Source organism: Brassica napus, chromosome A2 (genome assembly GCF_020379485.1).
Source record: "Brassica napus cultivar Da-Ae chromosome A2, Da-Ae, whole genome shotgun sequence".
Taxonomy (NCBI): domain Eukaryota; kingdom Viridiplantae; phylum Streptophyta; class Magnoliopsida; order Brassicales; family Brassicaceae; genus Brassica; species Brassica napus.
The window spans coordinates 15,880,605-15,907,058 of record NC_063435.1 but is presented as its reverse complement, the minus strand read 5'-3'; the positions used below and the strand labels follow the sequence as shown (position 1 = coordinate 15,907,058).

Sequence of the window (26,454 nt, the reverse complement as noted above, 5' to 3'; positions counted from 1 at the left end):
ACTTTAATTCATTTTGATCATTGAAATAGTATACTAGGTGTTAAAATGCACATCAAAAGTTTGGGGCGAATTAAAAAGATCATTTATATAAATCTGAAAGTCTGAAATCAAACATGAAAACTAAAAACCCAAATCAAAAGGTGATTGTTGCAAATCAGCAAGTCTGAAGTCAAAAACGAAAAATCTAAAACTGAAAGGACCAAACGCGCAAAATGCATACACTTCACCATTGTTGCCCTCGAGCTTGTACTCTGCGACGGAGAAGACGAGCCACACGGACTCCGAACGGCCACAGGGTGGATCTGAGCACTCCGGAGTGATGCGTAGGTGATTCTTCAACGACAAATGTGGCCGGAGTGATGCGGAGGTGATTGCCGTAAGTTTAGGGTATAATGTAATTTCTGAAGTTTAGGGTATAATTTCTAACTAAAAACCATTTTGTATATTTAAAAAGTATTGGGATTACAAGATAAATAACAAATAAGTTTTGGACCACATTTGCAAAAACGCCCAAAATAACCATTGTTGCTCTCAGCTTTGACGTGCCAGTTTCAGAGAGCATCGGAGAGGCAGGAACGTCACGGCGATGATGAATCATGACAAGGAAAGATGAGCTGAGGCACAGTGCGGCGGATCGAGAGTTTCTGGTAAAAGCTGAAGAAAAGGGAATCTCGACCAACGATGGATCCCGAGCTCGAACCACCACTGGTTCACTTTGCGGCGACAGACCATGACAGTGTAGACACGGCGGTGAGCACAAACCCCGGAGGCGGTGGAAAGTTGCAAAGATGCGAAGAAAAAGCTTTGATGATTTCTGTTTCTTCTCTGGTTTTAAGTTTCAAACGTGTGGTCCCAAGAAAAAAGAAATGTGACTAGTTCTTAAAAATTGTGGGACCATTTTAGTTAGCTCAGTCATTGTAGTTACTAGAAACTACCTCAGTAGTCATAAGTGCTCTAGAATGTAATAAAAAGACATAAAGTGTCCTATTGTGTTAATAACTCATTTTTTAATTCTCTTGATAAAACGTATATACTCCGTCTCTTTCAAAATAATACATATTTTAGAATTTTACACATCTAACCTATACTAAAAGGGATATATGAGGAGTAGGGAGACTGCCACGTCTGCAAATAAAATCATCCAATCATTATGTGACATGTCAGCCAAAACTACATACTCATCTCAACTATAGGATACCTTTCGTCTTCTCCACGAGTCCTTGCAAAAATTGGATTGTTACATCTTCCAAAAATTCTTCGTTCGTTTGGCTTAATTCCAGGGAGATATTAAATCACTCATTTATTTATTCATTTTCTTTCCCTTTGATAAAGCATTCTACATCCAATCTCCAAGATCCAGATTTCTCTTCAGATGACCCTGGAAGTTCTCTTTGCAGTGGCCGGACCGTGAAGTGCGGTGCAGATGCAGCACACGGCGGGCGACTACTTTCCCTTATCGGCAAAAAGCTTTATCTCCATGTATGTATGACAACTTTAGATCTCTCTCTCTCTCTCTCTCTCTCTCTCTCCCTCTTTCGGTTTACTTATTTTGTTTCCCCTTTTCTATTTCTTTGGAAAATAGTAGAGTTTTGATGCAGAATATTGCGGAGCCATAAGTCCAAGAAAGGTTATTGTGCACATCTTTCTTGACTTTCTATAAGTTCTCATGTTTTAATATTGAGACACTGTAGAGAAACGTCTGAAAGGTGCGGTGGATAGAGCTAAAGAGAGTTCTCAAGACAAAGAATACTTAATTATATGTTTCAGCAATTTTATAAAACGGCAAATCCAAAGGTAAAAAAACGTATCAAGAGCATTTACTCTTTTATTCTAGCTTTGGTTTGTGGCCTAATTAGATATTTTCCTTTTTGGTAAGATCCCTTTGAAACTACATGACCAGAGATATGAGAATATACAAAGATAATGTCGAATTGGAACTGGTGGTATTAAAGTCTTTCTTTATCTCTTGCTTTTGGTTCTTTGTTTTAACCTTGTGATTGCTTTATTCCTAAACATCCTTAAAACATAAAACACAGGTCGTTGGTGTTGAGCCATCAGAAAGAAGTACAATTTCTGTAGACAGTACTGGTAAGGAGAATTCATCAGTCATACTAATTCAAAACTTCTCAAACTGGAATTTTTCACTTTGGCATCTTCCTTATAGAACACTACTACATGTTTTGTACAGGGGGTTAAGTTACTTGATGAAGTGTTCTAAGGTATTGGGTTGGTACTTTGTGCGGGGGGGGGGGGGGGGGGGGGGGGGAACATAATACATACATCAGGTCGAGATTTCATCTGGAGCTGCTGTAGTTGCAGCAATTAGCTTATCTAAAAGGGCCTGCATTCGCAGGGAAACTCATCATCATCACGGTAAATAAATAATAGATTTCACTTTCCTGTAATCGTGTTACTGGTTTAGTTTTTGAGCTTTCGATTTACTAAGAAGTATGTGACACAAGAGAAAGTGATGGAATAGCTTCGTCAGATGAATTGAAACAAAGAGGATTTGATATACTAATGCTATCTGAATTGATGGAGCTGGAGGCTATGAAATCAAGTTCTCAGCTAAACCATATGGTGCTTCCTCGGTTCTTAAATTGAAACATGAATAGGCAAGACAGTTTTGGATCTGGTGAAGAATATTATGGATCAAGCTTTCTCTGTGAAATTGAATGGTCATGTACTCATGTTCAGTTCTCCTCAAATAGTAATGCTGAGTTGAATGATCTTCTTTCGATTATTTCTGAGTTCAATTTGACAAAATATTCAGCAAAATGGAGGCAGCTCTCACCGCTTATCTCGCATTTTCAGAGGTGAATTTATCACTGAGTGTCAATCTTTTTTTTTTTTTTGCCATTTGACTCAGTGTTTTCTCCGTGTACCTCAGATTTGTCCGCAAATCTACAACCTTTTCTGATATTTCTGTTGAATTGCAGATTATAGCTTTGAAGGAATGAGACACAGATTAGTCTCTGAGGAAGCAAAAGCCACAACCAAGTACTTTATTTCCTGATCTGAAACATCGTATATCCTATGTAAATTAGATGTCTCTTTGATGACCTGAAGAACATATAAATTGTTTTTGTGTTGTGAGTCAAGAAAAAGATTACACGATTTGTAATGTGGAGTGATGTAGTAAATAATTATTTGTTTGTTTTACTATTCAAATAATATTTGTGATTTTGTGGAGTCTTCACGTCTTTATAAATGAAATTAGAAAAGTTGCACATAACAAATTAAGATCAATTTAACAGTTTAGTAAAAAATAATTTTGCAAATTAAATACGTTAGTTTTTGCCACAGATACAATATGCATATATTACATCATTTGTGAAAACATGGACATATTCAAACAAATGAAATCGTGTGTAATAAATGTTTTATGGCATATTAATAAATAAGGTATTTTGAAATTTAAATTAAATTGAAAAGTAATTTAAATTGTTTACTGTAAAAATAAATTGATACTAGGAAAAAAAAACACAAAAATACTTTTAATCTCTTATAATCCGACCAAACCATCTATGCATATTTTAATTCCATCAAAATTAAGCATGAACAACATATATATTCCACACCAGAAATGGATGCCCCCTTAATCAAATAAGAAAAAAAAAGATCTACAAGTGGAAGTTTGTTTGATCTTTTGGTTTACTAATGGTTAATTAATGATTTTACACCATGAATTCTCATTTTAGAATCTTAGAATAGAACAAACTATGCAGATTAGTAGATCTTTTTCATATAGAATCTTTAATATGGTGCAGAAAGTATAGCCAGACGTGGATTTAATAGAACGATTCAAAGTGATATAATCAGACGTGAATTTTCATAAATTAGGAAGCATTGTCGGATACAAAATCGTCTATGTAATATTTCTATAATATCATAATATATCAGTGCTAAAAATAGTATGTATCTACATATGCAAGATAATACATATCCACATAGGACTGAGAATTCGCGTCTTCGGTTCAGTTCCTCTCAAGTCCGAGCCCTTCGGATCTTAGCATTTGGATCCAATTAGGTATTTGGAATTTTTTTATCTGGATACAAGTTGGTTCCTTTAAGGTTCGGATTGGTTCCTCTTGGATCCGGATTGGTTTAGATCTATAGTAAAAATACATGTCATTTTCGGATCCATAGCCGATTCGGGGTCGGGTATTTAAGATCCAAAAAACTGAAGTACCCAACTCCATCAAAATTACCCTAAATCCGTCATATTTATCTAAAATTTATAAAATAACCAAAATAAACTATTAAGTATTAAAATTATAAATTATAAATTGTAAATTTGACATTTAAAGTTTCACATTGCATAAAAAATCATTAATATAAAAACGAAGATTGCTAACAAAAAGACATTTCAACTAAATCATTAAATAAATACAGAGAAAATAGACACATAAAATCATAGTTTTGGATATTCATGTTTTAGGTCGGATATGAAATGGGTCTTATCAGAGGATCTATTCAGGTCGGTTCTTTATGGGGCAGGGTCTATTAGGGTATGGGACTATTCGGTTTGTTTTTTTTTCGGCTTCGGTTGTTTTGTGTAAGGCAATTTTAAACCAACTAGGTATTTATAAATTTACGGTCCAGTTTCGTATCGAGTATTTTCGCGTTGGTTCTGGTTCAAATTTTTGGATCCGAATAAAATGCTCAGGTCTATATTCATAGATGTACGAAAATATCTTTACTATACACTCTGTTTTTAGTATATGAAGTTTGAAGTTTTTTGGTTTAAAACTACAAGAGTTTTTCAATTTTCAATATAAAATTTTGTTATTTTTATGCTATTTTATATTTTATATATTTGCAGATTATTTATGCGTTGAATGAAATATGGTTAAATGATGTTTTTTTTTAGAAAATATATAAAATTAAATGTTTTTAATATATGTGCACAATTCCAAAACATTAAATAAAAATGAAAATAATAATAATAGTATTATTTTTATTTGGTATTAGAGGTCCAGCAGTTATACAAATTTACCACTTATTTAATATGTTATATTATTAAAAGTTTTCGACATCAGCAAATTAGAAGTTTTACAAATTACAAATTTTATTTGTTTGATAAGAGTTTTAAATATGTATGTGTTCACAGACAAATATATAATAACTTAAAATGATACAAATTATAGGACATTATGGGAATGATTAGGGTTTTTGCCGAGCCAAGCTGAGAAACTGTAACCTCAATGATTTTAACTGGAAAGACATATGTTTGTTTTGCTTATTTAGATTTGAATCTGATGTATTTTAAGGTAAATGAAATTCAATTTTATGCATTTATCCAAATTTACATTTAAAAATGGAATAAAATTATTGTAAAAATTACTTAGAAAATATATGCTTATATCTTTTTCGGTTACCAATGAAAATAGATATATAAACAGTTCTGAAAGATAAATACAGCTAATTAAAACAACATAATTTCAATACAACATAATTTCGGATACCCATTCGGGTTCGGTTCTGATCTATTCGGGTTTCGAGTTTTCGGATTTAAAGATTTTAGCTACATTCGGGTATTTTTAAATTTCGGTTCGGGTTCGGTTCAGATTTATGCCGGTTTGGTTTGGGTTCGGAATTTAAAACATATAATCCGCGCGTAGCGCGGAAAAAGAATCTAGTATTAATAAACATATTTAATCTCATTTATACATGCATGAATTTTTGTAATTATCTTTTTCCCATAATTCTAAACCAATAACAATTGAGTAACTATAATTAATTTTTTTGAAATTTTGCAATTAATCATTATTAATTGATAAAATATGCATTAAAAATACAAAAAAAAAATCATTTTAGAACAAATTGTTTTACTAAAACATGCAACTTTATGAAACAGAGGGAGTATAACAATTAGTCACCTACTAAGAGGGCTTACCATGGATTTACCATTTTTAGACCAAGGTATATGACCAATTTAGAGTATATTATATGTGCTTGGAGTCTGTTTTAGAGTCTTTTCAGGTACGTTTTGAGAACTTTGGTGATTTTAGAATTATTTGAGGTGCAGAACTGTATAGACACGTCAGAAGTTTAGTTATGGATAAAGACCTTCACACGGTGCGATTAGTAACACAAGATAGATATTTGAGTTATCTTTCTAATGCCACCGGTTTGAGGTTTATCCAACGGTTAGATATGCCTCGCGAGAGGAAGCTATCAAGGATTACAAGGAGTTCTGATCGACATTGATGCCAGAAGACGGGTCGAGCCTATTTCATGACCGACTTAAGCCCTAAATGATTTATCCTTGCTTGTTGTTTATGAACTTGACTGGTTGAAGCGGTTGTGGGATTTTGAAGATATTGGTTGTTTCGGTTTCTAGCGTTAATAAACGATTTGTACGACTGGTACATTGGTTAGAAATTGTTGCGTTTGCGAGATATTTGTAACTGGTTGGTTATGAGATATTGTAGATGTATAATAATAAAATAACAATATTCACACATTATAACATTATAAAATATCAAAACATACTATTAAGAAATATAATAAATATTAATAAAATGTAGCTAATAACGGTATTACATTATTATTTTTTTAGTTTAAATGAAATTTATAATGTCAATAAGATTTATATATAACTTTTAAAAGAATGTTTTTTTCGTTTATGTATGTATATATTTTATACATGTATATATATATTAATGTTTAAAAATATAGTGAATAATTTTGGTTTAAAGTTTTTATAAATTAAATTATGATATTGTTAGTGAATTAAAATTAAAATATAAAATGTACATATATTTTAATTTTAAAATATAAATTAAAAATTTATTTCTATTTATTTATCCAGGCGCAACCTCCCGCAACCGCAAAGAAAACTACTTTTTGATTTTAATAGGTTTGGAGCGGTTTGAAGTGATTTGTAACATTTGTGACTGTTTCAAAATGCTAACAACCGGTCGAACCTAAATCATAACAATATAAAAACCCATGAATCTAGTTAAGACTGATCGTTTACGATTTCAAAGAGTAGTATATGGAATTTGGTTTACCTTTTTGTCTCAGAAAATTGATCTCCAAATTGCGCATTGAATTACTTCCATGAGTGAATAACTTTAACTTGAATCCAGCAAGTTGTTTTGAAGAGCTTAACTTCAGAAAGGTACGACTGAAGGGAATTCTACTTACTCAATGTATCTCATAATAGCCGGGTCCAAACCAATCTGATGCAGCATAAAGCATTAAAACAGCGCAAGAGTTTTTTTTCCCACAAGCAGGGCCGGCTTAGATAGGAGAGCGAGCGGTGCGACCGTCCCAGACCCAATCCGTTGTCTCCCTATTTCTTAATAGATAAGAGCCCGATTGTTTTTAAAAAATACATGTATTTTATATTAAAAATAAGAAAAGGGATCCAATTTTTTTATATGAAAGTATTTTTTTTATTTTCAAAGATTTATTTTTAAAAATACTTATGGTATTATGAAAAAAAACATATATCTATCAGATTTTTTAAAGAAAAATAATAGTTTAGAAATTAAATTTTTTTTACCCCAGGACCCATGACACCATTGAGTCGGCCCTACCCACAAGACATCCAACGTAGAGTGGAGCCTACTCTGTTAAATCTTTCAAGTGTAAGTTGAAGAATAAGGTCCAGCTTCATACATGACTGAGCTTTTAACAGGGTGAAAATCTACAGATATCTTGCTATCATCGTAGCAGGAGTTAGCTGAGCCTTCAAAATAGAAAAATTCAGGTACATGAGCTCATGTTCTTGCTTGACCAGCTTGGATTGCAGAGGCAAGCAGCTTGATATGGTACTATCGTAGCCTTAGTTACCTTGAGCAGAGTTGTTGAAATCTTTTAAACCAAACTCATACACATGACCTTTGCCTTTATCAACTTGATTTGTGATTATCCGGAGAAATTCTAAACTGAGATAAGATTTCTGGGCCACAAAAAAAAAAGGATTTATGTGTCATAGGGTCATTCCCAATATGAGCTAGAGACAACTTAATTCTCTGCTCTTTAATATTTTTTTCTAGACCAGAAGCAGAGATGAGATATTGCTTCCTACTTTCAAGGACGTCAGAGCTATTTTCTGTCTGAAAGTACACAACATCAAAACCCAGTGGGCTCGCCTAGCCCAAGAATGAAGGCCCAACGTCTTGAACTGATGAGTCAGAATGGTGAAACCGTACTGTCCAAGCAACAGAGAATGAGGACAAAGGAACCAGCTGGAGCTGGCTGTGAGATGTCTCTATCGACCCGTTATGTCCCCTTGCAAGCTGTAGAGTGCTCCTAAGAAAGGTAAAGACTTTGTCACCTACTGTCGTGAGTTTAGAGCTATCTGTGACAAGCTCTATTGGGAAACCGGTTGAAGAATCTATGAATATCTTCACTTTCCTCAACGGTTTGGGACGTGACTATGACCCTATCATCACCGTCATGCAAGCTGTAGAGTGCTCCTAAACAAGCAACACGTGGCGAGTGGTCCAAGACTGAGGGAACTAGGTTTAGGAAACATTTCATTATTGTATATAAATAGAAGCTTGTAAAGAAACAGTTGGTTCAATGAGAAAGTAAGAAGTTTTTCAGTCACATTGTTCCTCTTTACCCTCTCATTCACACTGTCTACCCGTGACATGATTTATTCCAACTTGATCTACCTACAACACAACATAGAGAGGATCATCTCCTTTTTAAGAAAGGCTCATGAATAGATGTACTCTTTTGGTTAGGATAATTGAGATCCACTCCTGATTGTGAAGCACTGGGCTTTATAGGACACTGAGTTTGCTCATGAGTAAAACGTTGACAGAAGAAATATAGTCTCTCGTACTCATAGAGAATTATAGTTTGTTCACCGCTTGGGAGATTAACCACTTTGGTTTTTGATATGCCCAAATTATCTTTCGATTTACTCTCTCAAATAAGAGGTTCGTAATAGTACTTAGTGATCGAATCCATATGAAGTCAATGTTTCACGCAATATATTATCGCGATCAGATTAAGCTAGACAATAAATAAATAAAGAGTAAACAAAACAGTAAATCTAAACAGTTGTAAGATATCAGAAGGAAGCGATAGATCTTGGAATTTATGAATCAAGATATTCAAAACACAATCAGTGATGGCGAGGGTTTTTATATGTTCGATTCTAGAACTTGAATACAAACAATAAGTTATCTAACTCTCGATGCGACAAACTATCAGATGCTTAACTCTCATCAAATATCAACCCTCGCTGCATATTCCATGAATCAAACAAGCAATAAACCAGATTCAGGGCTCGAGTTCCGTTAATTAATAGCACTCTCGTGCCTCTCAGATTGTATTACAAACCACCCATATGTAGAAATCAGTAAATAACCCTAGCAATCAATGATTATCATATTAAATTCATGAGATTCCTAAACCTAACCGGACTCAGACATGAATAACATAAATCATAGTCTGAATAAATGTCATAGATGATGAATCAAAACCGGAGTTTCAAATAGATCTCAGAAAGAGTTCTAATCTTCTCTCCAAAAAGATAAATATAGCTTAAACATATTCTAGGCTCTTTTGTAAATATTATAAAATTTTGGGCCAAAATACAATTCTTGGAAGTTGATAAAAACTCGCCAGGCTCTGATCAGGAGGAGTGTTGTTCGACACTCACATTGGTATCGTTCGACACTAGGCTAAAACCTCGACAGCTTCCTCTCGTGCGTGAGACTAAACTGAGCATAACTTTTGATGCAACCTTCTGATTAACTTTAAACGGGTGGCACTGGAAATCCAACTCAAATCTTTATATCATGTAAAAATATGAGCTTCACTAGATCTTGGAAAGTCCTGCTTCTGTTGCTAAGCTTCTGACACATCTTCGTAGTTCTGCATCATAAATAGACTCGAAAAGTACTGAATCTGAAAAGAATCTAAAACAACTCAAAAGTAAATAATAGACTCCATAAAGAACTTATACTATCGTAAGTGGTAAGAAACATGGTATATCAGTTTTACCCAAAGGCTTGGAAATGTCGAACCTGATCATAACCCTGACATATATAATCATTACTTTGAGTTCTGTATGATCAAAAGCAACCTCGACTACTTGGTCCAAAAAGATCAGCTAAAGCTGAAATAGCTTCAGCAGTGTAATGATTAAACAGAATATGACGAAGCCTAACCCAGATGTTGATGTATGGAAGATAATCAGGCGGCGGCTTCTCAGTCCATCTCTCAATGGCTGCTAGCACCCAATCATTGAAGGTGTGAATGCGTTTGTTGAGAATTACGATCAAGTCATGCTCAAGGTTGAATATAAATTTAAACTTCTCTGAAGTCAGCGCTATGCCATGAACTCGATCGTATATTTTCCACTTATGGAGCATGTCTCTGATTAGATTAGAGATTTTTTGGCAATCATGATTTAAAAGTCTTCTAATCAGACGCAAAGAGTCTTTCTGGCTAGAACTATATTAAGGAAGATCAGGAAGGTTAAAGTGTTTATCGTCCTCATCTAACGACATCGCAAGTATAGCTCAGAGCTAGAGAAAAAGACATGGCCGGTTGAAACTGTTGCCAAGAACAAGAAGATGTTTGAAGGCGTGGAAAGAAAACGACAAGAAAAACAAGATGGAAGAAATAAGAAGATGAGAAAATGCAATAAATGATCTAAAAAAACTTTAAATCAGATAAGAGGAAAATGTTTTTCTAGTCAAATTTCTAATATTTAAAGCTTTGACTAGGAAAACAATTTTCTTTTATCTGATCCCAGACGTGGAAATTCTTTCTCTCTAGAAAAAGTTTTTTTTTGTGTTTTATTAAAATACCTAAAAGGCATCTGCATCGGTCAAATTTAATAAGAGTATTTGAACAAAAATATTAATATAAAAATAAAAAGTAAGAAAGAGAAATCAGAAAACAAGAGAAGTGATTGGTTAAGAAGAGACTCACACCTTCTTTTGAGAGAGTTTTTCTACAGATGTCATTTATTGGATGAGACAACAAATTTTACAGCATTAAATTTTATTCATCAAATTAACATATTAATAATTTTATTGTTGAGAAACGTGGATAACTAAATTTATTGCTGCAGATGCTCTAATGTTTTCAATTTCCACCCTTGTTTTCTTAGCCGAAACGGAACCTAGCTAATGTTTCATTTTCTGACCAAACCGAACTGAACTTTAATTTGGTCCAGAACTGTACAACTTTGTTACCGTTTGGTAGACGACCTGAATCCAACAGCTAAACCTTATTCACTGCTTATTTTAAAATTAAAGATAACGCATATCTCTCTTGAAAGGAAATAATACATAGTATCAAACTTACAATAAAAGCTAGAGAATCACAAATCTGTAACATTAAAAACCAAATCACCAATGCATGTAAACTATAAACGACAACCATAATAATAAAACGGCAGAATAAAGACAATAAACTGAAATGGAAACAAGAAAAGAAACACTTTGTGGAATCATGCATGGTTTTGTCTAAAACGTAATGTGAACGTCCACTCTCGAAACCCTAGCGGAACCATGTATTATTGGTACGGTTTGAACTGGTAACGGGATTGATACTGCTTGAAATAACGGTTGTCGGAGTGGTGGAGAAAACGCCGGGAATCTGTCGCTGCTGCTGCTGTTGGTGGTGGTTATCATTCATGAACGGAAAGCCCATTTGCTCAGCAGCATGACTCATTTGCTGGGGCTGGTTCATAATGTGCATAAACCATTGTTGTTGTTGCTGTTCATGACTATGATTCAGATTCAGATTCAGAGGCCTCTCATAGAGTACAACATGTTGGTGAAACTGTTGTTGCTGCTGAATCGTAGCGGCTGGAGCGGTTGTAGCCTCCACAACAGCCAACGTTCCACTCGCTTCTGCCGCAACATTGTTGGAGGATTCACCGAGCTCCATACGAGAATTACCTAGTATCTCGATCCTGCGGTTAACATCTTTAAGATATTGATCAATCAAATAACCTAAATCATTAAGATCCATAATATTCAGATTAAACATCCCCATGTTTCTTATCAAACATTGGAACATGACTTCGGTCATCTCCATCTCTAGGTTGTCCTTCCTTTGTTTCTTCAAATTGTCCGAGGCTTTGGCTATCCTTTGTCTGAGAAAGGTTTCTTGATCCACCATTTTCTTGTTCTGGTCCATCTCCGGCAATGTACGAAACTCCGAAATTATTCTTTGCACTCCGGAGTTTGATGGCCACACCTCTGGATTAGAGTCGTAGGGACTGTAGATGATTGCGCATGCATTGATACCACAAAGAGTCGAGAGCTCATTCACTTTCTTCATCAAACCTTTCTTTCTTTTCTTATAAGTTGCTTTCCTCGAAGAATCGTTAGCAATGAAAGCAAGTTTGACCTTCTTTCTTGTCATGATACTTTTTCCCTTTCCTTTATTTGTTATGGTGTGTATTGAGGTCGTGCTGGGTTTTATATTGGGACCAAGAGGTACAAAAGATTTTCTCTCTTCAAATTAAAGATATTATTTTTGAACTAATTAGCTAGTCAACAAATACAAAGTATTAACAATAGTTAATAAGTATTGTATTTAACTAATAAATGTTTCTTATCTTGTAATAAAGCTCTAAAATAAAATAAAAACAGCAATACAAAATGCATAATTTGCAATCAACATTTGAAAAAGCTTTCTGTGGGAATGTCTTACAACTCGGTGTTACGTCGCAAAATAGATAGATGTTTAAAATCGTGAATTAGAATAAATTAGTGCATTGTTTAATTTGGGTTCGTAAAACTTGATATATTAAAATGATGGTAATAGGTTGTTATTATTATGAAAGTTTCTTTCATCTTATTCACTTAGGCTATGAAATTTTATAAACCACTTCACATTAGTAGAAATGCTACGCCTGTTTTAAAAACAAATAGTTGCGTATATTTGTGATAGTTTTTTAAGATTTGTTTATATAAGCAGCTGGTATAATACATTTCTGATTTCTGTGATTATTTTCCTTTATTGGAGTTTTGAATATAGCTTTTCCTTTTCTTTTTCGATCAAAACGAATGTAGATTATCTTTTTTTTTTTTTGGAACACTGATGTAGATTATCTTAACACTTAAAGTAACGTATAACCGAAGCATTGTCGAAATAATTCTCTAAAAATCAGAATCATACACCTCGTCTTTTTATTATCCCCTACTAGAGATTTTTTCCGCGCTTCGCGCGGATTGTGTCTTATAAATTTATTTTATTTATAATATTATTTGTCAGTTTTTTCTTTTATATTAACTTCTTGTTTTTCTTTTAATTTAAATTTATAATTTTTCATTTTTCTTGTCGTAGATGGAGAATTATATTTTTTATTGATGGTTTTTTGTATGTGACAATGACATAAACTTTTTGAAATTTTAAAATAATGTTATATATAGTACGATTAACACATTAAAGAAGAGAAACATATTCAGACACATTTTACACAGGTTTTATATGCATAATTTTAAACATTATATATGTATATATTATAAGTTTGAAACATGTAAATGCTTTCTAAAACTAAATACTTGTTATGATTTTACATAACTTATCGAAAGTTTTATCTATTTTTAAATTCAAATTACAGAAAAAATATCAAAAAGTCAGTATAGATGGATTTTTTGGGCTTTTAAATCAACACTGAAAAATTACATGAATCAGATAACAACAGTTTTATAAACAACTGGATAAAATTTGACCGAGCCAAAGATTTTCACACAATATATTCTTTCTTCTTTAAATTGCGAAGAGCCTATAAGCACAAGAAAAAAAAATCATAATTTTTGTTTTCACTTATATAACATTTTTTCTCCTTTACACACAGAGTTTATTACACTGCTATAAGCAATGGAGAACTCTATTCATATAAGATTCACATCTATGCATTTTGACAAAGAAGAATTTTAGCCATCTTTAGTTTCAGAATGGACCAACTTCAGTCATATACACTATATTTTCTCTATGATTCAAAACTTACAATTTTAATATATGTGCAGATTTCCATGTGAAAAGGCACGCATGCCATCTATCATTCAACCTATTACTTTATCAAAAGTAAACACTATAATCTTCGTTTGGTTAGCGCCACAAACTAATCTCTTTGGATCAGTTTACCAAAAAATATGGATACTAATGTCAGATAAGAATATAAACACAATCAACAATAAATATTGGCACAAGACTATTTGGTTCAAGGAACATATTCCACGTAATGCGTTTATATCATGGTTGGCTTTGCGGAGAAGACTGCCAACCAAGGATCGCTTGAGGCGTTGGGGGTTAAATGTCTCCGGAACGTGCGTCCTTTGTAATCTGGAAATAGAGACTCACCATCATCTCTTCTTTGAGTGCTCTTTCTCTCGCTTGATATGGGAGTCTTTTGCTGCTGAAGTTTGGATTTCTCCTCCGGCTGATCTACACTCTGTTGCAGCCTAGATCAATCAACCTCGCGTCAACGCAGATGCACATGCTACTCCAGTCATCAAGCTCTACTTTCAGTCAGCCATCTACCTGTTGTGGAAAGAGCGTAATGCTCGTGTGTTCACAGCTGTCTCCTCACCTTCATCAGTCATCCTTGCCTCTCTCGACCGTATGATGCGTGACTGTCTCCTCTCTTACCCGGCAAGTTCTTCTTTCTCCTCTTATCTACTTCTTTTTTATATTTCTTGTATAAGATCTCCTTAAGGCTTTTTTTACCTTGAGTTGTTGTTGGTTGTTTTTGTTTCCTTGCTGTAATAAATTGTTTAAAAACAACAGTGTAACCTTTCAGAAAATGATAATCTTAATATCTTACCAAAAAAAAAACAACAAATATTGACTTATTTATGTGAATATATATTTTATTTAAAATCATTATAGTGGACGAAGAAAGCACCAAAATGTTTACAACAAATTTTCTTAGATTCACCTCATCATACTCACCATTTTACTATTTTAATTACATAATTTTACATGAGCTTATTCACTCTTCCCAATTATTTTCTCTTTATTTATAACTACAATATAAAGTTATAAACTATATATATTATAAATTAATAATTTATTTACCCTTAAAGTCTAACGATTAAAAATAGAACATAATTCAATATAGATATATGATTCTATTAATAAATTAGCAGTTACAAATTTGAAATTTCTAGAAATATCAAAAGTTGTATGTTAGTTAATTATTTTCTAAATGACATTTATTTTTAATTCATTTTGGATGAGAATATTTTGGCTGAGGTGGATAGTCTCAAAAACCTTGAATTTAGTCCCTTTTATATAGTAGGATATATTAAAAAAGAAGCATTACAACAATTAAGTTAGCTAAGTATCATCATCACAATGAGTCTTAGAATCTTTACAAAAATATGTTGGTCCATCTAAATATATAATAAGATTTTTATTAAACTAACCAAAAATTCGTTATTAAGGTTTTTCATTCTTTCCGTAAATAGAAATTACGAAATTGCTTAATATGGCTAAAATATATATGAAAATTAATGATTTTGAATAATAAATATTTAATAAAAAATAGTATATTCTCTATCATATTTTTTTACTTTAAATTAATAAAATAAATTAAAAACTACATTAACCATATAATAAAAATAAATTTTTTTCTGTATAGGTTATATTTTGATTTTCATAAATGACTATAAATTACTAAACTGTTAAAAGTCTCACATTCAAATTTTTCCGATCCATGTTTTAAAGGTTTTTGTTATGATAAAAAAAATAAATAATTACAAAATCATATAAGTAAGAAGTTTCATTTAATAAATATCTCATATATATTAAAAGATAAGCATTGCAACATTTGAAATAACCATTTGTCATCACCACAATAAGTCTTAGAATCCTTAGAAAAATATGTTGGTCCATCTAAATATATAATAAGTTTTTTATTTAACTAACTATAAATTCGTTATTAATGTTTTCATTCTTTCCTTAAATAAAAATTATGGAATTGCCTAATGTGGCTGAAGTATATATGAAAATTAATGATTTTGAATAATAAAGATTCAATAAAAACTAGTGTATTCTCTATCATATTTGTTTACTTTAAATTAATAAAATAAAATAAAAACTACATTAATATTTTCTGTATATGTTATATTTTGACTTTTTTTAAGCGACTATAAATTACTAAAACTGTTAAAAGTTCCACATTCAATTTTTGCGATCCATGGTTTAAAAGTTTTTGTTATGATAAAATATAAATGATTAGAAAATCATATAAGTAAGAAGTCTCATTTAATAAATATTAAGTGTAAAAGATATATATTAAAATTAAACTATATACCATCTAAAATATATAAATATTTTAATTTCAAAATTTTCTTTGAACAAATATTTTGGTAAATGTTATTTAACAAATATTGACAACTTAATATTAAACTTTGCTTTGAATTTTTTTTAAAATTACTAAAACTATTAATCACACAATGAAAATTTTGTCATCAGTTATTTAAAGTTTTTGTTATAAAAAAATAGAAATGATTAAATAAATATATGAGAAGAAAACATCATTTAATATATATCAATACTAAAATACATATTATATATATGTTAACGTCATTTAAATTTAATTATATACAATGTAAAATAGAAAAAAGTAATTGTTTGGATTAATGAAATTTATTTATGTGTTCACATCAATTTAATTATATATGTAATAGTTACTGACTTTTTAATTATTCAATATATATTTATTATTTTATAAATATGTAAAAGAACATATAATACATACAAATAGTATATATAATGTTCGTCCCGCACAATGCGCGGATCCTAACCTACTATCTATATATTATACCTACATTTATAAACTTAAAAGTATATATTTTTTCTATCATCATTGAATGTCTATCAACATTGAATAAGCTAGAGACCTCTTCTATATTTTTCCGGGGCAACAACCTAAAGACATTTTAATCGGGAAATTTGCCAAAATAGAACAAAAATTCAGCCTTATTATTCTTTTAGTATAATTTTTTTTTTGGGATAATTTGATGTATATACACAAAAACAACCAAAATTAGGAAATTGCAATAAATGCATTGAAACCCTTACTCTTTGTAGCAATATATACATAGAGCGACCGTTTTACCCATGTTCTAAACTCATCTTGTTTATCTTTCTTTCCCATTCTATCTTTTCCATTTTCTCTTTTTTTTCCAGACTCTTCATCTCTTCTATTGATCTCTTTCTCTCCCTTTTTTTAATCTTTAGTGAAATAAAAGCTTTTCTTGAAATAATTCATTCTTCTTTTTAAATCCCACTAATGATCTTTACTCCATTTTTACCACAAAATGCTAACATCTCTCCTCAATTTGTCATCGTCACCATCACATCAATGTATTTAAAGCGCAAAGAATGCCATTGAATCATGAATTCAAAGAAAGCCAAACCTCCAAGTTTTCTGGGATATCAATTTGAAACACGACTATAGATTTTCCTCCCAATTTATGTATTTTCCAGTTAAATTTTTGGAACTGAAAATAAATGGGAGGACTAGGGATTGCAATAGAAATTACATATATAACTTAAAATATATGCTAAAGATTAAGTAATCATGTTAACCTATTATGAAACATCTAACAAATTATGTATCATATGAACACAACTATTTTGTACAAAGGAAGTTTAACACTAAGCTTTAACTCAAGATGTTATATAAATTGTTAGTGGATAACTTTTTTATTATAAAATTATACTTATCATATAACAGAAGCAATGATTTAATGTAATATATTATTTAGCATGTAAAACATATGGTAGAGGTAAATTATTAGTTTACATAAGATACAATAATTTTTAACAGTAAAAAATATAGAAGTTAAACAGATATTGATTAAGTTAGCCTTACAACTTATTCTATAGCATTTAACAAAGCATATATAGCTAACACAAGCTACTTAAACATCTTACCCACAAATTTTTAAAAGAAAACATGTTTTGTAACAGCTAAAAAACATGTATGAGTTAATAACAATACATTATGTAAAATTTACAAATCATGTATCAAACCACAACTTTTTGGTAACATCAACCGACAATTTTAAAATTACGACACCAAAATGGTTAGTAACATCCATGGGACCATATGATTTTATCAACACGTGGATTGAAAAGATATCACTTGTAGTGTCATTTACTTGCTTGAAACCTTCAAAATCGTGGTCGACATCAAACAAACTGGCAAAAAACTATTGTAGATGAACTCGTCAAGAAGATAGTATTCTTTGGAATCACAATGGTAGAAATAAAAAGAGAAGAAGAATTCATTTTTTTTTGTGTAAGGGATTAGGAGAAATACAAAAGAAAAAAAGAATGAATAGTATTATTTGGGTAGAGATAAAGGGATACGAGAGAGAGAAGGAAGAATAGAGTTTGGGCAGGGGCAAGGGCAGAGCAAGGCAGGACATCACAGGGGTAGGGACAATACTGGGATTTTGAAATATCAATAGTGTTTAGAGTATTTACTTAAATATGGATTTTTTTAGGTATATGAGACCTAATTTTTTTTTGGTCTTTTTTCTTTTTTACCCTTTCCATTTTTAAAACTTAATGAAATAAACAGTTTCATGAATAAAAAAAAATGAAAAACAGAAAAATAGATGAAGTACCTATATAGACAAACTGGTATTTTTTTGGTTGAAAAACTAGTTAAATTAAAATTTTAAATTATGTTTTATAGAAAGTAGACTTCATATTCTACGAAAAAAGGCTTGATAAATCAAATTTCAAGTTAAACAAGTTAATATACTTTCTCTAGAACCAATATTCTATTTTTAAATAAAATTCTAAATATGAAGAATGTGAAGTCTATGCATTGTAAAGGTTGCTACATTTTCTCTGAATCTAGTTTCTACTTTTGAAGTAATTCTAAAATTTTAGGAATACGAAATCTACTTTTCCTTTAAAAGGCTACATATAATAGAATCTTCTTATGGATGTGTAGTGTAGAAGGTACATTCTACAGACAAGAAAACCTAATTTCCAAAAATTTTGGCAGTTCTGTTAAGAAAATATTCCAAAAATGTTTGTAATCTTCTAACTTTCCTAAACCGTGTAGATGCCCGATTTCCTTGTCAAAAAATAAAAAAATAAAAATCGAGTTAACCTTTTCTTCTTTCTCATTCCATGATTTCTCCATATCGTTTAGGGTCTCGTTTATGGTTTGTTTAAAGTTTACAGTTATCTTAGTTTGATGGTAGCTGTTTGGTGTATCATTCATAAGCTAAACTTACTGTAAAAACCATAAACAGAAGAAAATACCAAAGTTATACATTAGATTAAGCATTCTCGTTCTCATACACCAACATCCAAAACAATAAGAAAGGATTCTAGCATTATTGTTCCTAAAAAATCAGATCTAACTCTACAATAAATCAAACAATTTTCACAGAATCTCTACCACCGGAGAAGTGACACACTTAGAAAGTTCATGGTTTGACATCCTATTAACCAATTATGGATCATTAGCTGCTTCCCAAGGATCCCACAAAACTTTATTTGTGAAGACTACTTAAGATTTTTATCAATCCCTTTCTCATGTGATCATACGTGTTGTGCATAACAGCATCACAAATATTAGATCCACATTCATCAAATTGATAGCCTTTAGTATAATAAGAGTCGTTTCTGTTTCATACTTTTAGAGTCTTCTGGAAATTTTTTTTTCTTTACACATGTATCATCATCTTCAATAATGATGATTCTTTGGAGTTTATAGATATTGTTTTGTCTTCTTTCCTTTTGCTTTTGTATTTACTTATCTCAAAGATACAACAAACGAAGGTATTATCTCATTCTATGTGTGTATGCTGAATGCAAAAGTCAGACAAGCAATCTCGCTACACCTTCTTTAACAATACGTACTCTGACAATCTGTCTCATGTACACAACTAAAGACCTTATAGAGAGACCTGCAGATACATAAAGCAACATAAAGCAACCACGTTGTAATAGCCTCTCAAAACTGTTATCCCGGCTTGCAAGCAGTATGGTCTGAGGTATCATGGATTTGCGTTGCAGTTTTTAACCATTTTTTTTAAAAAACATAGATATTACGGAACAAGAGAGAATTTGTTAATATATGAAGTTGAGAAATCTGTTATGGTATGTTGGAAATATTCAGGGAACTGTGCAGCTAGCGAATTTGATTTTTGAGAGAACACAAGACACAAATCCCAAGTACATACATACGAATGTTGCACTAATTAAAAGAACATCATATGTCTTCAAATGACAACCATAAATATATATGATAACGAGGGAAATTGCAATTAATTAAAAAAACAAAATATACGTGACAGAAGAAACTATAACAGAAACGAGGGTCAGTGTTGAAACTGAGAGGTGGTTGGTGCCAGACCTCGAGGGAGATGGTGCAGTCATGACCGGCGACTCAGCCAAAGATGGTGAAGATGTTGGTGACCCGACCGAAGATGGCGAAGTCATAGATGTTCCAGCCGATGGAGAAACTGCATCATTATTATCATTCATACATTATATTTCTTAACATAGCATATGACATAAATATACAAAAAATATGTTCAAAAAATATATAATATAAATAAAACAAAATATTGAAAGAAGACTTTAGTTTTTTTTCAAAAAAAAAAAGCAAATCTAAGACTAAACTAATTATACAATTGCAATTTAAGTAACAAATCCAAAAATTATGGTATACAACATTCTCATAGAAGATGAAATGGGTTGATGCATGTCTTTTCAATAATCAACAAAACATTTCAGATTCATTTTTCTTCTTCCCAATATTCAGCTCTGACTACGAATATAATACAAAACAAGGTAATAACCCGGGAGCGAGAATTATATATATATATATATATATATATTAATATAAATATCTATTAAATAGAATTTCATAATCATATGATTTTATTATCATTTGTATCTTGTTATAACAAAAAAATTAGCTATTGACCACAAAACATTTCAGTGAGACTTTACTTTTTTAATTTTTATTTATTTTTAAAAATTTTAAATATATTATATGCAAAAACCTAAATTTTAATTATTTAATTATTTGATTAATTTTAATAATATAAATTAAAAAAAAAAGAGGATACACAAATTGTTATCAAATCTTTATTAGTTTAAATCATTAATTGTCATATATATTTTAGTCATATTAGATAATTTCGTTGTTTTTATTTAAGAAAAGAAAGAAAAACTATTTTTTAAATTACTAATTACTTTTATGATTAGTTTAAAAAATTATAATTTATATTTAGATGGACTAACCTATTTTTCTAAGGATTGTAAGAGTCATTCTAGTGATGATACATGACAACACTTAAATGTTGTAATATGTCTCTTTTAATATATAAGAAATATATCATTAAAAAAGTAAAGAAAGTTTACATACCAAAAGTGTAGCTCACTTGTAATTATTGCCAATACGGTACCAATAATTTACTTTTTATAATTCTAATGATCCTCAATGAAATATGAAATAAATTTGATTTACCAGAAAATATAGTAAAATTACTAAAAATAAAACTTAAGATACCACACTATTTTTAATACTGTATAATCGATCTGTAAGGCAAAAGAAAAAACACAGAGAAGCCTTCAATATTAACTATGAAACATAGTCGATTAATTATCAAAGAAAAAAGCCAAAAGAAACGTACTCGGAGACATACGAGCAGTAGTTGCAGCCGGTGTCGCCTCTTCCAGGATCGCTACACCAGCAATAAAAAAATAACTTCGGAACAATGAAAATACTACGCAAACAGCATTAGGTTTGAGAGAAAAAAATGAAAATATTCACCGCAATGAGGAGCAACAATGGGGAGCTTGCAAGTCGTAGGCATAGCACGAGCTCTAGTGTTATTCACTGCAAACCCCATAGTTTTGCTACATTCTAAACCAACGCAAATACACTTAGGATTATATTGTAGAACAGATAGAATTCCCCGACAACAAACTTTTGTGGGCTTAGTATCATTTGATCCAGGGGTAAGGTACGAGAGACAATCCATCATGTCATATATAATGCTGGAGCAATCAGAATTTGATGGTCCTGGCGCTGGAGAAGCTACGGGTGAAGGAGAATTTGCCGGCTGTGGTTTGTTGCGGGCGTGGATGGGTGCAAATGATGATGATAGTAGAAGTATTAAGATGGAAAGAGGGTGTTTTTCAAAACCAACCCATATTTTCAAGTCAAACCCAAAACCAACCCCTTTTTTTTTGCATACTATTCATCAATAAAATTTCCATACTATCCTTATGTTTTTGAATTATTCACAAAATTGCCATTTTTATTTATTTTTTTTATTAATTTCGAAATTAACAAAAAACCAAATACATCCTAACCATTTCTTCTTATTTACAAAAATGCCATCATCATCAATTTTTCCAACCACCATGAACCACCATTTTTGAGCTCTAAAGCTCTAGAATTCAATTTTCAACCACTTTTTTTCTCATTCTAACCCAAAAAATTTCAGTTCCTCTCATTTCCTCTACATTTCCATCTAAAAAACTCTCATAACTATCATTTTCATAATCACAAACTTCATATTTTCGAGTTTCTTCATTAGTGAATAGTTAAAGATGCTTCTTTTTGCTCATATTTGGAGTTTGGACGGTTGAAAAGGTTAGAAACGTGGTTTTCGTTCTTTTTTCAGATCTGTGTCGCGACGGTAGACTGTTTTGTATGTCTACGCCTCCGTGGAGACTAACGATGCAGTCTATTTGTCAACGCACGGGTTAGTTTTGCAATTGACCAGACAAATTTTTTTCTAACGCAGACTTCCCCAGTAGTCTCTGTCTTTACCTTTGACAACAAAAATAAAACTTTCGGTAGACTTACTAAGACGTCTACCTAAAAGAGGTTAGTTTTTCATTTGACCGAACTTTTGACTTTTCAAAATAGACTTCAACGGAACTCTACAGAATGTAGACTGCCACCGAAGTCTATAAAAGGTCAGTTTTGCATTTGACCAAAACTTTGACTTCGTGGAATAGGTTAGTTTTGTGTTTGACCAAAAAGTTTAAAAAGCAATCAAAAATTTATTAAATTGTAGATTTCATATGCAGTCTTTTTATCTTAAAAAAAAAAATGTAGACTGCGTATAAAGTCTACTTTTTTATTTTGGTCAAATGCAAAACCAACTCGTCGGATTTGAGAGTAGACTTCACAAGAAGTCTACACACCCGTAGACATTCATTTCAATCTACTGATTTGAAGTCAAACTTGGTCAATTGCAAAACTAACCTTTTTCAAAAAAATTCAAACATGTAGACTGCATATGAAGTCTAGTTCTGAAAGTCAAATCTTGGATGAATTCGGGTCAATTGTAAAAAGTAACCTTTTTAAATTGTAGACCGAAAAGAAAGTCTACATGTACAAAATCACAACGTTTATTCAACTATAGAAAGCAACCCGTAAAATGGTCAATTGCAAAAACCAACCCAGAGAGTAGACCTATTTGACAGTCTACGTCTGTAAACTGAAAAGAACGTCAACATCTTCAGAGACTGAATATTAAGTCTGCATAGAAAAATCTATAAACATGTGAATTTGTGTATTATTAATTAAATTTTTTCTAAATTTTTTGTTTGACAGTGTGTGTTAGTTAATCCTAATGGGTTTGCGTGATTTTGAAAAGATTTTTTTTATAATTATGAAGGTATAATTCATTTGATTTGACAATGTTGTTAGCTAATAATTGTAGACGTATTTGTAAGTCTTCGTTTATAGTTTTGCTAGTAAGGCAGAGCTTGTTTCAAAGCTGAAGTCGGTGACTGTGGAATATAAATTTACATTCTCAGCATATAAGACAACGAAAACTCTGTATGTGGCTAAGTGTCGTGTTCAAGGATGTGGTTGGAAACTTAGAGCGAGTGTGAAGCATAGGCCAAAGACATTTTAGATGACAAAATATTCGAAAAGGATGAAGAATCGGAAAGGTTGAAGAATGTTCCTTGTGCATGATGGCTGTACACATGGTAAACTTCTTGAAATGACACAAGAAAATTATGATCTGGACAACAAAATTGAGAAGATGGTGCTAACCTATTTCTTACCAAACATCATTTAAAACAAATGACTCCGAATAGGAAAATACTCCTCTTATGCATGTCACGAATAATCGACAAGTACGGAACTTGATCGAGTTATCTAAGACACACTTTGTACGCCTTTGTGTATCAAGCCTGCGCCAAATACACTAAAAAAATTTGGATTGACTATATGTTAGATAATAAGTGTAGACGTTTTTGTAAATCTACAAATGTAGACTGCAGTTGAAGTCTATGTCGTAAATTCTATTAAAAGTGTATTTGTGTATTATTCATCATATTTTTTCATGATTTAATTATTTTACAGTGCATGTTAGTAAAATTTTAATGGTCTTGGATGAATTCACAATTTAATGTGTTATAATTATACACTTGATACTTATTGCAAATTGTTTTGATTAGTGTTATTCTTGAAAATTTTTGGGAAAATTTTGTATAGATTTTCTTCTTCTCACATGTGTGTTAGTTATTATTTTAGCTTATGGTGGTTTTACTTGTTTGGTTGGTTAGATCTTGTGAAAAAATTGATATCTAACAAAAAATAATAATATCATACAAGTGAAAACAACTAAAAATGAATACAATGTTTATAGATTATGTATTAAAAAATTATTTAAAAATTAATATTTTATTATGAAAGTTATTACAGAGCAATATATTAAAAAGTATTCTTGAGTATGTTTGATTTTTCATAATCTTGATGCTTCAAATAAACTCTTGGAAAAAGTACCTGCAAAATAAGATAGAGTTATGAGAAAAACATAAGATAAAAAATAAAATCATATTTTAGTAGACTTTTTATTAAGTCTACGTAAAGTTATTGTTTAGTAGACTTTAGTTGAAGTCTACACTAATGGAAAATTTTCATATCTAAAAGTGTGCATTTAGAAAATTTGAAAATACTTTGTTCTGGAAAATATTTCAAAAATGGTTTTTTGTCATCCTTGTAACAAAGCAAAAAGATAATGTATGAATCTATAAATTTAGTTCATTATAAACACAAAATATCTTATAATGAATATATGGAAAGCTTACATTTTTGGGAAGATGATTTGAAAACATTGGAAGAGAATACCTGCAAAATAAAATAAAATTATGAAAAATAAGATAAAAATTAAAATCATATTTGAGTAAACTTCTAATGAAATATGCTTAAAAGTCAAGGGTAGTAGACATCATTTGAAGTCTACCAGCCGTAAGTTTTAAGTAGATTTCAAATGAAGTCTACTCTATAAAAAAAAATAGATCTGAAAAATAAATACATTAAAAATATGAAATAAGTTTAAATTTAAAAAAACTTTTAAAAATATGATTTAATAGACAAAATATTTATAAATTAAAGACATATTAATATGAATTTTAATATGTAACTTTATTTGAATATAAATACTAAAACACATATTTTAAATCTATAGATGTAAACCTTACATTTCTAGGAGGAGAAGAGAACAACTATGGAAGAAAATACCTGCAAAATAAGATAAAATTATTAAAAAAACATAGAAAAAAAATTAAAGTCATATTTTTGTAGACTTCCAATGAAGTCTGCTTAAACTTTGTGGTTTAGTAAACTTCATATGAAGTCTGCAAGCTTTAATAAACTTCTTTAGAAGTCTACACTGTCTGATAATTTTCAGATCTGAAAAAATCTATATATTTTGAAATGTGAAAATAATTTTAAATCTGAAAATACTTTACATAATAGAATTTATAAGGTAAACTAGTAGCAAATTAATGTAGAGAGCTTGATCTATAAATTTATTTGAATATAAACATGTAAATACATATTTAAAATCTATTAATCTAAAACTTACATTTTTAGAGGAGATGATGAAATCCATGAGTGATAATACCTACCAAAAAAAGATAATATTGTGAGAAATAAACATAAAAATACACATTTAAAATCTATAGATCTAAAACTTACATTTTTTAAAGGAGAAGATGAAAACCATGAATCATAATATCTAAAATGACAAGATAATATTGTGAGAAAGACTTGAGAAAATTTTAGAGAGAAAGAAGATAATGAGAGAGATTTAGAAACAATTGAGAGAATTTTAGAGAGAAGAGAGAAAGTTTTAGAGAGAAGGGAGAGAGTTTTAAAAACTTGTGCAGCCACTTTAGAGAGAGATTGTATAAATTTTGTTTATATAGGGAGACAAAAATGTAACTAGGTTAAAATTTACGATACTGTAGACTTCGTTTGAAGTCTACTAAAATTAAAATTTTGGAGTAGATCTTACCTTAACATAGTAGACCTTTTTGGAAGTCTACTATTATAATTTAGTTATTGTTGTTTATTCTTTATTATTTTAATAATTTTAATATATGATTTATTAAATTTATTTTTTTTTATTTTTAATAGTTATAGTATATGATTTCACTTTTTTATTCGTAAGGAACTTAACTTAGTTTAAATATAATAAT

General features: G+C 30.8%; 1 protein-coding gene and 1 long non-coding RNA gene across 2 annotated transcripts; one reads left to right on the top strand and one right to left on the bottom strand.

The window, feature by feature from the left end:
* Nucleotides 1-422: 422 nt before the first annotated feature.
* LOC125586872 lies at nucleotides 423-3,192 on the top strand. Its single transcript, XR_007323396.1, has 6 exons — nucleotides 423-1,479; nucleotides 1,583-1,794; nucleotides 1,877-1,943; nucleotides 2,037-2,088; nucleotides 2,189-2,816; nucleotides 2,940-3,192. It is a non-coding gene; the product is annotated as an uncharacterized LOC125586872 (long non-coding RNA).
* A 4,828-nt stretch (nucleotides 3,193-8,020) lies between these two features.
* Nucleotides 8,021-13,690, bottom strand: LOC106430061 (agamous-like MADS-box protein AGL80). Its single transcript, XM_048756674.1, has one exon. The coding sequence runs from the start codon at nucleotides 12,358-12,360 to the stop codon at nucleotides 11,488-11,490; it is 873 nt and encodes a 290-aa protein (XP_048612631.1). The 5' UTR covers nucleotides 12,361-13,690; the 3' UTR covers nucleotides 8,021-11,487.
* Nucleotides 13,691-26,454: the final 12,764 nt, after the last annotated feature.